General features: G+C 43.2%; 1 protein-coding gene across 1 annotated transcript in view; it reads left to right on the plus strand.

Annotated features, from left to right (window-relative positions):
* Positions 1 to 12,013, plus strand: part of NT5C3A (5'-nucleotidase, cytosolic IIIA) — a 177,871-nt gene that overhangs the window by 18,842 nt on the left and 147,016 nt on the right. Inside the window, exon 2 of the mRNA XM_044063001.1 lies at positions 11,064 to 11,133. Within this exon, the coding sequence (XP_043918936.1) occupies positions 11,064 to 11,133 (70 nt within the window). The remainder of the gene's footprint in view (positions 1 to 11,063; positions 11,134 to 12,013) is intronic.

Consider the following 12,013-nt stretch of genomic DNA (forward strand, 5'->3'; position numbering starts at 1 on the left):
AGTACACTCTAACATCTACACTTATGGTAAGTGTACAAAACTGTACTTTCTTCATAACATTCTGAAAAATTAGTGGTATTTAATGTACACATGACCACTAGTAGTTTTGTAGATAAGCAAGATAGCTGTAGGTTGGTTCATGAAAATGAAATTCAGTAAATATAATTTCTGAGAACCCAACTTATCAAAACCATCTTTGAGTGCATTTCGTAAACTAATGGAAAATGTAGTTTGCTTTGATTGTGTGCGCATGTGTGCGCGTGTGCGTGTGTGTGTGCGTGTGTGTGGGCGTGTGTGTGTGTGGGCGTGTGTGTGTGTGGGCGTGTGTGTGTGGGCGTGTGTGTGTGTGGGCGTGTGTGTGTCTGTGTGCATGTGTCTGTGTGCATGTGTCTGTGTGCATGTGTGCTTGTGTGCATGTGTGCGTGTGTGCATGTGTGCTTGTGTGTGTGTGTGTGTGTGTGTGTAGGGGGGGGGTGCAGAACCAGAACCAGCACTAGATGACCTAGGAAGTTGCCTATGGGCCTGCTGTCTCTGTGTGGCCCACTGCCTGAGAATTTATTTTTTGATTAAACAATTTAAAAAATTAAAATGTGATGTCCATTTAATTTTATTAATCTGAGGGACTCTGTTCTGATGCTCAGAACTGACCAGCTGCTTTCTTACAGCTTGAGATTCCAAACTTGAGCTCCTCCTACCTACCCATAATGCCTCACTCCCCCCACATTACCTTAGATCTTGATTGCTGCACTTGGTGTTAGCAGCAAGTTCTGCTTGAGCTTCTCCATTTAGAATATTTTGGGTGAGTTTCCAGTTCTTTGATACCTCCTACCTATCTTCTTCTTTGCCTTCTATTTCTTTCTAGCTGTCGGGTTCTATCTGTTAGGCTTTAAAAAAAAGTTTTTTCTTCTTTCACACCCATTCTTATTTTCTTCTTATGGCTTGTGATGAAAGGAGATACTGCCAGCACAGCTAGCTGGAATTTTGTAAATAATTATATGCCATTTGTGAACATCAACATTTATATAAGGTGTTTGTGTTACAACTGTATTAGAACTGTATGTTGTGTATATCAAACTGATTTTTACAGATGTGTGTTGAAAAGGTATTTTGTAAAGTGCTTGTGCTTAAAATGATAGTGTGCCTTACTGGAAGAGAACAGAAATGTACATGTATTACTTTAACTGTTTAAATCTATATGTTAACAGAGTAAAACTGGACGGTTAACTTCAGTCTAACAAACTTTAGGAAAATATTGGAAATTAAACTACTTCGTAGGCTAGATCATAAAAATGGTATCTTTCAGTTTTCAGTGCAGCCAGTGGCAAAAATTGTCTTTAGGGTGATTTAATTACTAGTCTTGAAAGCACTGTTTTATGACTTCCAGCATCTGCCAAAGATCTGAACAAGCCCTTGTCTGTATATTTTTACAGGTAGATGCTACTTAATGTCAGCTCTAGCAGTGGGAGTTTCACCTGAGAACTAGGAGTCGGATTATAAGAAATTATGTAATTCTGCAAGCTATCCCAGCAGTAATGTTGTAGATATTAATTTGAGAAGTCTGTTAATAAGACAGAGCATTCTGCATTCTGTCCTGGATCTGACAACAACTAGAAGATCCATTCACCACATCTGCCTTACTCTCTTAATAAGTTCTTACATATAGTATAACTCTCTTAGATTCAGTCAGGAGTATTGTGAAGCTTAGTTTAGATATTTTTATTTATTTATTTGAGACTGTCCTGCACTGTTTTAAATATTTCATGTTTTGATCTCTGTCACTGTGAATATGTATTTAGTATTGTCTTGTTCTTTTATTTATTATTAAATATATTTAGACTTTCCATTGTGGCTGATCTGTGTAGAGATATTTAGGTTTTGAGAGTACTTGCATATTTAGCTTGTGACACAATAGCCTTGCTCTTGGTCAAACTACCATTTGTGTTAATATTAATATTACACAGTAAGACTGGACACCCTTTGTTAAGGGCCTTAAAGTAGCTGATAAGGGGTTTTGGTGGCAGTGATAACTACCTTATTGTCTAGGTAGACGGGGGCATAGCTAATAAACGTGTGACAGCATTGCCTAGGTGTGTGTGTGTGTACTTCTCGTCCTCCTAGTGTACGTCCCCCACTGGTGCCAGTGGTGAGGATCAAGGCTCCTTGATTATTGGTCGGGTGGAAGGTCATCACATGACTAATAAGATGCCTTTGGGTTTTAAAAAGTGCACTTCCTGTGGGTGCAAGATTCCCTTATATGACGCCCATAGGGAGTGCATCTGTTGTTTGGGGCCTCTCCATTTGGAAGCCCCTTGTGACATATGCAGGGCTTTTCACCTGGGCTCTGGCAAATAGGAGAAGTAAACTCATTTTAAAGGGCTTGCTTCCTCCACCTCAGGGGCTCCTCCCACATCAGGGGATCCTCCCACAACAGGTGCTCAACCCCTGCTAAGAAGCCCAAGGATTCCTGGGAGTCCAGAAGGCTGTCCTCCTCGGAACCTCCATGGAAGAACAAGTCTTTGGAACTGACACATTCAGCTGCAAGCTCTCTTACCTCAACCTCCCCTCCATCCCATTCCTCCTCTGTGGCTATGGGGCCACATGGCATTCCCTCGGCATCAGCTCCAGCTGTGTCAGTGACAGAGTCTTCTCTGCCGGTGCCTTCTGGAAGCTCTCTGACCTGTTCCCCACATAGATCTCCCCAACCTCCCTCTTCAGCTTTTTCTAAGCTTTCCCGAAACCTGTCCTTTAGGGATGTGGGTAAGCTCATGAGGCAGTTCCTTGAGACAGATCCAGGTGGGGCTTGTGTCTTTCCCGTCCACTTCTGGATCGTGAGGCTCTCCCCATTCCAGCCTGTAGCTCCTTCTCCAATTCGTCCCTCGGTTTTGGAGTTATTGGTTCCATTAGGTCCTGGTGCCAGGGTGTTTGAGCAGATTGAGATTTCTTCTTTGTCTCAGACATTCTCCCCAATTTGCTCAGCTCCAGCAGCTTTGGTTCCAAGTGTGTCTTGGAGCCAGAGTGTCGGTCAGTTCTGGGGGGGTTGACTTCGACTCTGAAGGTCTCGGAGCCTTCTCTTACCCTTGGGGCCTCGACCTTTGACAGCTGAGCTCTGACTTCCTCCTCAGAGTGGAAGGCCCATTCCCTCCAGGAGGTGTTTGTCCTGGTGGCTTCAGCTCGGGTGAGACAGCTCCAGGCAGTTCGGAGTCCTTCTGCATTTGAGGTTGTGGAGATGGTCCTCTCCTTTCTTAAAACACCCTTGACTCTTACTGCAATGGAATCCCTCCCCATCCCACTCTGGAACTGTGCCTGAGACCTCTGAGCTACCCCATGGACAGCCATTCCCAGGAAAACCTACACACCGTTCCCTCAGTGAATCCCCAAGCTTCTTCCGAAACCTGCCCAGAGTGTCCCGAGGAAGTCCCTTGGAAAAGACTTTGTAAAATTAGGCATGTGGATTCCCCTATGGACTCTCTTACCATGGATACCAATCTTGAAGAAGGTGAAGGGTCTCCAAATCCACCTGAAGAGTTCTCCTTCAGAGACATCCTTGAAATCCTTCACCAGAAGGGTGGATGGTCCTCCCAAACCTCTTCCCTGGAGAAGTCAGTTTTGTGGGAGGCTTTCGGGGCCGACCCATCTACCACTTGGGTGTCCCCCCCCTCCCTCCTGCCAACCCACTGTTCCAGTTGGTGTCGAGGGCTTGGAAGGAACTGGATACAGTAGAACCTATCCCCAAGAGTGCTAATAAAATTTTAAGATCCCCAGCCAACACAGTTTTGGACCAAATGAATCCCAGTAGATGCCTTTGTTGTGGTAGCAGCCACCAAGAAGGAGCTTGCTCAGGAAAGCTCCTCTATCCACCACCCAAATAGAGAATCCCAGGCTCTGGAGAGATTTGGTAAGAGGGTGTATGTCTCATCTACCTTTGCTGTTCGGGCATTGAACTATTTGTCTTATTTTACCCAGCTACAAAGAGACTTACTGAACTTTCTAGCTTGGTCCCAGGGTCTGTACCTACTGAGGAGTGGGAGTCTGTTTCCTCTAGGTTGACCATCCTACATTCCCTAGTTAATGCGTCCATGAGGCTCATCTCTCACACTGAGGAAGGGTACCTCAAGGGCAGCCAGTGCAGGCATTGCCATTAGGTGTCATTTCTGGATGAGGCTGTGCAGTTTTGTGAAGCTTTTCAAGCAGTCCTTCATTAATACTCCCATTGATGGCTCCACCTTTTTTGGACCCATGGTTCATGACAGTATGACCCAGAATGAGAAAGATGGTAATACCCTGCCTGCTCTCGGGATCTGTTTTTCTACTCCACAACAGACCTTCTCTAGGAACAAGCAGGGCAGTAAGAAAATGTGGTTTCAGAAGTCACAGGGCCCTTTCCAAGACACTCAGGGAGACTTCCCCTCTGAGGCAGACGGGGGGATATGGTCAGAATGGTAGACACCACCCACATGGCCAAGGGAGTCTACAGAATCAAAGATTGCAGAACCTGCCCCGGACAAGCCTTTTCAGCAGTCTTGAATGGTTGCCCGACTGCTCTCCTTACACCCAGAAGAATGGGAGGCCATCAGCCATGACAAATGGGTGCTAAGGATCGTATCCAGAGGATACTCCATTCCCTTTTCTGACATCCCCTAACAAATATTTTGCCTCCCCAATGTTCCACCCAGTCAGAGTGAGGATGCTGCCCAGGAAACAAAGTTGCTACAAAAAAGGGTCATCCAAGAGGTTGATCAGGCCAGATCAGGCGTTTACTCCAGATTCTTTTTAGCACCCAAAAGGACAGGGGACCTGTGGCCAATATTGGATCCCACCTACCTGAACAAGTCAGTGTAACAAAGTTCAGGATGGTCATGATTTAGTCCATCTTACCTCTCCTGATGATGGGCGAGTGGATGTGCTGTATAGACCTCAAGGATGAGTACTACCATATTAAGATGGACAGATGTCCCAGGTCCTTTCTATGTTTCAGGCTGGGAACCAGTTGCTACCAGTTTTGGGTGCTTCCATTTGGTATCACCACAGCCCCTAGGTGTTCACCAAATGTCTAGCAGTAGTTGCAGCTCATCTCCGACTGCAAGTGTATCAGATATTTCCATATCTGGATGACTGGCGCCTCGCATCCCCAACCAGGCATGTTCTCCTTCAGGCCTGGTATTACTTCCTCAACCTAGCTTCCACTCTGGGCATAACTATAAACTGGCAAAAGTCACACCTGGATCCAGTTCAACCATAGACATTATAGGGGCTTGGCTGGACATAGTGGTGGTTCAAGTTTATCTTACATTGGACAGGGTGTTAGATCTGAAATCCCATGTCAGCCAGGTCATGACTTTTCTAAAACCCATGGCTTTTGATTCTACAGGCTTTGGACTCCATGGCAGCAACCATAACTCTTCTCCCAATGGCACATTTTCACATGCTTATAATGCAGTGGACTCTACCAGTACAGAAGTCTCCTAGAAATTCCTTTACCTTTCTATCAAACTATCTCGTATGTGCAGGTATTCTCTCCTTTGATGGATCCAGTCCCCAGACATACACAAGGACAACCATTTGTTCTTCCCTCCCCAGCCTCCACTTTGACCACAGACACCTACCGGTTCGGGTGGGGGGTCATTGTCTGGGCTGGATGATCCAAGGCACGTAGATTCCCTGAGAGACCAAGTTGCATATCAGTGTTCTCAAGATGAGAGTGGTTCTTCTAGTGTTGCAAGAACTAGACAGCTTTCTTCCCCAGGGGACTATTACTATCCAAACAGAGAATGTCAGTGGTTTGGTACCTCAAGAAACAGGGAGGGACCAGGTTTTATCCCCTTTGTCGAGAAGTAATGAGGGTTTGGCAGTGGGCGATTTCTTCCAACTGCTTTCTAGTAGCACTGCACATTCTGGAGGAATCCAACATCCTAGCCAACAGACTCTGCAGAGTGCTGATGCCTCACAAGTGGTCCTTGGCATATGCAGTCTTTCAGCAACAAATGCAGCAAGTATTTTGCTTTGATCCCTCCTTAGGGACAGTCCCCCAGGGATGCTCTGGTTCATGTTTGGCCCTCCAGTCTACCGTACACCTTCCCCCCTCTTCCCTTGATTCCCAGGTTCTACAGAAAGCTCTCAAGTTGCGAAACAAATTGATCCTCATTGCTCCTTTTTGGCCTTGACAAACTTGCTTTATCTTTGTTTGGTTTCATCTGGTTTGCCACGGCCCCCACCGGTGAAGTTAGATCCAAGTCCAGATCTATTGTCTCATCCATCAGGGCATCCACATCCTAACATTCAGGCCCTGGAATTAACTGCATGGTTTCTTCAAGTCCATTGATGGCTAGAACTCCAAGGCTGTCTTCTCCAGTCTGAGACATTTTGATTTCCTCACATAGAGCGTCCACTTGCAAGAGTTACAAAAGTAAATGGAAAAGATTTTCTTTTTGGGCAGAGCAGAATCAGATAGAACCTATTACAGCACCAATTTCAGTAGTTCTAGACTTTCTGACTTTCCTTTTCAAGGAATGTGCTAGTTATTCTACAGTCAAGGTACAACTGGCTGCCGTTTTTAACTTCCATTTTGGTTTTGATTCAGCATCTTTGGCCTTCTAAGTTAGGTAAGATCTTTTCTTAGGGGCAATTTTAGGTATGACCTCCAGTCAAGGACCCTATGCCTCCCTGGGCTCTTACTATGATTTTACAAGCTGTGGTCCAGCCTCCTTTTGAACCTTCGACTCCTGTAGATCTCAAATTCCTTTCCTGGAAAACTTTTCCTATTGGCTATTACCTCAGCCAGGACAGTGTCTGAGCTGCAGGCTCTTTCCGCAATTTCCATTCATGGTATTTCATAAAGACAGAGTTACCCTACATATGAATCCTTTTTTACCCAATGTGGCTAAAGAAACAAACATTAACCAGTCAGTCTTCCAAGTTTTCTTTTTTCTTTCCTCGCTATCTGAACAAAGGAGAATACACCTTACACATGCTTTATGTGCATAGACAACTTCGTTTTTACACCCATAGGACTAAATCCTTCAGGATGTGTGATCAGTTGTTTGTTTCCTTTTGAAATGCCAAAAAAGGTAAGGCAGTCACCAAAGTTTCCTTTATCCAGAGGGTTGAAAGATTGTATTACATTTATCTGTTATTCTAATGATCTTCCCTTACCAAGTCCGATAAGGGCACATTCTCTAAGGTCCATGGCCATGTGTCAAGCTTTTTGGTCCAGAGTTTCTATTGAGAATATTTGTGTTGCTGCAACTTGGTCAAACCCCCATACCTTGGTCGATCATTACAAACTGGACTTTGTATCCAGGAGCAGAAGTGCTTTTGGTTCCTCTGTAGTACGGAATATCCTTCCTTAATGGCCATCATGAATTATGGTAGCTAGGGACTCAGGTTAATGGAATGAAGTGGACAACATAAGGTAAAGAAGTTATGTTCTTACCATAACATTCCATCAGTGTTGTCCAACTTCATTCCATTAAGCTTCCCCCTAGCCAAAGTTTATTTGGAATGCCTAGTAGAAGTTTCTAGGAATTCTATTCCTTGGTTGAGTTCCTGCTGTTCTGTTGGGAGATCTGTATATATCTTAATCTCCTTTATTTTTGTATTATAGTTAATGTTGGTTAGGAACACCATGTTCTTGTGGGAAAACATGATCTGAGGTAACGTGGGGGAGCAGAATATTATAGTTAGGTAGGAGGAGCTCAAGTTTGGAATCTGAAACTGTAAGAAGCCATCCGGTCAGTTTCAAGCATCAGAATAGAGTCCCTCAGGTTAATAGAATGAAGGTGGACAACACAGTATTATGGTAAGAACATAACTTCTTTTAAGGCATCTGTGTGTGTGTGATTTCTTCTTTAAGAAAATACTCAGCATCTGTGCATGTGCCTTTAGTACAACACACACACACAAACATCAATGCACATTTAAACATTCCTACTGCTCCTTCTTTTCACACTTGGAATTTTAAACTTGCTTGTTGTTGCCGTGAGAGAGACAGGCAGGCCATTTCATTCTGCAGTAAGTTGCAGAACTTGTCACAGGGAGTGTGTGTGTGTCTGTGTGTGTGTCTGTCTCTGTATGTCTGTGTGTGTGTCTGTATGTCTGTGTGTGTGTCTGTATGTCTGTATGTGTGTGTATGTGTGCGCGTGCATGTGCCCATGCATGTCTGTAATGCCCTGGTTAGGGATGGCAGGTTTCTTAATTTCCTCAGACTCAAACCCTGTACCTTGGTTACAGAGGACAAGAGCTTGACTCCTCTCCTTGAGCGGTCTGGCAGTTGGCGTAATGTGAGTTTCAGTACATTTTCAAGGACTTGAGTTGTAAGAGAGGAGAAGGTTACTAAGTCTTTTTTCAATGTGCAACTGTTTTGTTTAGCAAATGACCATCAGTGTTTGTGCTGTGAACTTGAAGGCAGGGTTAGTAGCACAACAGGTAGCATACTTGCCTTTGGTGCATGTAGTGTACCCCCAGTGTGCAGTCTCATAGGGATACTCCAATGTCATCTCATGTCATAGCTGGTTCCCTGATGCAAGTAACACTTAGGATCAGTCAACGTATATGCTGGAGTGTCATTAAGCACAGTCTGTTGCCGCCCAGTCCAAAATTAAGTTAGTTTCTTTGGTGCTCGGCATTCATTGTGCTTATGACAAGTACTGCCAACGACTCCGCGAGTACGTGAAGTTCAAGTTCACAGTCCTTATTGGTTTTATGGGGGATTCTAGTGCCACAGACACAGCATCCATCTCCACGTTTTTGGAAAGGATTTCCAGTGCCATCTTCATTGCCCACAATGGCAATGTCTGGGGTCAAGGTAGAGTAGATACCAAGGTTGGCCATGTAGGCAGACTATCTGAGAGGGCACACAGTTCACACCTATGCCTGGAAGTGTGTGATACTGAATCACCTCCACTTCATGGCCACCCATGACACTTGAGCTCCATTGGTTGTACATTTTATAAGCAGATTACATCCACACCATGGTTACAAAGGTGCACACAGTCCCTGCCAGGGTGGACCCTAAGTCCTAATACAACAAGCCAGCAGAGTGGCCACAGGCTACTGTCATGAAGTATACTGTCACTTAGGTGCTGGCCAGGACCTTTAGGTCTGGACTATATATCCTCATTCTGCTGTACTGCATCTGTTGCTCTCTGGGACTAGTTGTGTTTTTCTACCACTTTGTATCATTGACCGATGATGATGTTATGCCTTCCCTGGGGTGTGTGTGTGTGTGTGTGTGTGTGTGTGTGTGTGTGTGTGTGTGTGTGTGTGTGTGTGTGTGTGTGTGTGTAGTATGACTGTTCCAGTTTCCTGAGGCAGCTGAGTCTGTCGTTTTTCCATCATAGTGTGTAACTCCCCAAGCATGTTGAGACAGTAGAAGTGCGCACAACATGGGAATATGAATCATTGCTAGTGTATATACCAATCATTGGCTTTTTAGGTCACAGGCTGGGATTGGCCTGGGATACAAGAGGTATGCTGAGTTTGGATTTGTACATTAGCATGTTACCACCTTCTTACCCGAGACCAGGACTGGCATCAAATATGTGTTTGTTGCTAGGTAAGAAGTGCTTATTGGAGTGGTGATATTTGAACTAGGATTCTGTGTTGTCTACAATGTCTGGTGAATGGATGTTGAAGAAACCACTGATGTGGCCTAACTTGTTTCTTACACTTTTTGCAGTGAGTAAGATACATGAGGGTGTGCAGCACTTGGAGCACGAGTGGTGCTGCTAGGCATTGTATGATAGGATTAGAAGTAAGGAGATAGTAGGTGTGAGTTTGCTAGGCATTTTATTAGTTTTACTGGTATGAAGAAATTAGTGTTAACTGCATGATGTTAATTTACTTGGAAGATGGGTTGTTAATGTGTGGAGGGAGTCTCTGATTGTATGTGTTGCTTATATGGAGGAATGGGGCAGCTCGGGGAGAATTTGAGGTGATAAGTTTTAGTACCTGTTGTATGAACGTTTTAGGGTGAGAAAGTTTAGTTTGTTGAAAGATTTTGTGTAGCCGGTTCTTGTGCTTAGGCTTTTGATTGCTATATTGTTAATGTTAAATTTTTACGACAGAAGAATTCTCTTAGTAAATATGAGTATAAAATAAATGGTGTAAATTTGTTTTCCCATAGGGTGTATGGGGATTTGAGGGGGGAGTTGAGTGAAAAAAGTTACAAACCTCATCAGTCAGTCTGCATGTATAGTGAGAGGCAGAGGTTAGTCAGAGTAAAAGTGATCAACCAGCTGTTATTTTATTTATTTATTTATTTATTTACTTTTTAGTAAATTTAAGAGCAAAGCAGCTGTGATTTCTGGATATGTACATTTGTAAGAAGTATTCTTATAGGTAATGAGGATTGTACCCTAAGCACCTTTTTGTCAAAACATAAAAGTAATAGCGGTTAGACTGTATTTGTCCTGTAATATGTTCTTTTGCACTCAAGTTAGAAATGCAATAAATAACTCCCAAGTCACAATTTGCTATTTGGACTGTAAAGGATTTGAAAGTACATATAGCATAGCCCCAACATTTTAGTGGGAGTCGGACAGTCTGTACATGTGCAGCAAGACAGGCAAAGAGTTGGTCAGAAGACAAGTATAATGTTAACCGTTTCAGTAGCTTTGATTTATGAGTATGGGCAGTTGTAAGCATTGTCTCATTCCACATTCAAGTAAAGTTTCTGCCTAATACATTAGTGAGCATCACCAGTGTGGATCCCCACATTATTTCATGGAGGTGAGTCCAAGTCACCTTTTGGTACTGGCTGTAGGGCTTCACCAGACATGGGAATGGCATAATGCATTTGTTTGGCATGTTAATCCATGCCCGCATCCTTTGGAATCCAGTCCCAAGTAGATCACTGGTATAAATGGAATCCAGTCCCAAGTAGATCACTGGTATAAATGCAAGCATGCAAGTATCCAGTTACTTGCTACAAGGTTACACTGCTTTACCACTCGTTATGCTTGTCAGCTTCTGATGAAAATTTGTCACATTTCTGCTGATGCCACTAATGCTTACTGAAAGATTAAGTATGGGATCACTGGTGAAATAAATTCTTTCTTGCATTACAGATAATTACAGACTTTGATATGACACTGACTAAATTTTCTTACAACGGAAGAAGGTGTCCAACTTGCCACAGTAAGTACATGTCTGTAGAGTGGAGCAAATAAAGTGGTTGTGCAGTTTGTTTAAGTGATTGTACACATCCTGGGTGTTGCTTAGTCAAAAGTAAGATTTTGCTTACTCATTTATGTCTGATTTTGTTAATTTAGACATAAAATATATTATAGTTATGGCATTATTACTTTACAATACAAGTTGCAGATATAGTACATTTCAAATTACATAGGAACTAAGCTGAATATGGCTTTTTCATTCATAAGATTTCAGCAAATTACTTGTTTTGGGTTAAAGCAGCAGTTTAAAATTATCTGTTATAGATCCTCATAATTTAGAGTGGCTTTGGCATATTATTCCCGTAATCTGTCAACAGCTGTTACTGAGATTCTGAAGTTAGACTTACATTCTAAGTCCCCAATACTAATTAGCTTCAAGGCTTCATCTTGCTCCTGGAATTGCTTTTCAGGAAATTGGAGACATTTACATGGATTGTTTTTAATCTTCACAAAACTAACACAGATGGAAAGACAACATGGCTGTCTCAAGGAACTTGCAATACTTTGGATGCAAATACAGTTCATTGGAACAACCATTGCCAAAAGTACAAATGGATGAATTGGTTGTATAAACTTGCATCCGCCTCACCTTATCTAACACCACAGACTAATAATACATTATACAGGCTGTTTTGGAGAGCTTTGCCCCTCTGTGACCTCCTGTAATATATTTTCATTTCTAGATCTGGCATCTGATGTAAATTCAGGTGAGTGTAAGTCCATGATAATATTGACCTCTTTTATGCCTAAGAGGGATGGATATAAAACACAGCCCTGTAGGATGCAGCTGATGACCTAACATTTTGAGGAGCGTGTGCAGGCAACCCAGCTGCTGGCACAGA

The sequence above is a fragment of the Protopterus annectens genome, chromosome 2.part1, assembly GCF_019279795.1.
Source record: "Protopterus annectens isolate FY-2018-M chromosome 2.part1, PAN1.0, whole genome shotgun sequence".
NCBI lineage: Eukaryota > Metazoa > Chordata > Ceratodontiformes > Protopteridae > Protopterus > Protopterus annectens.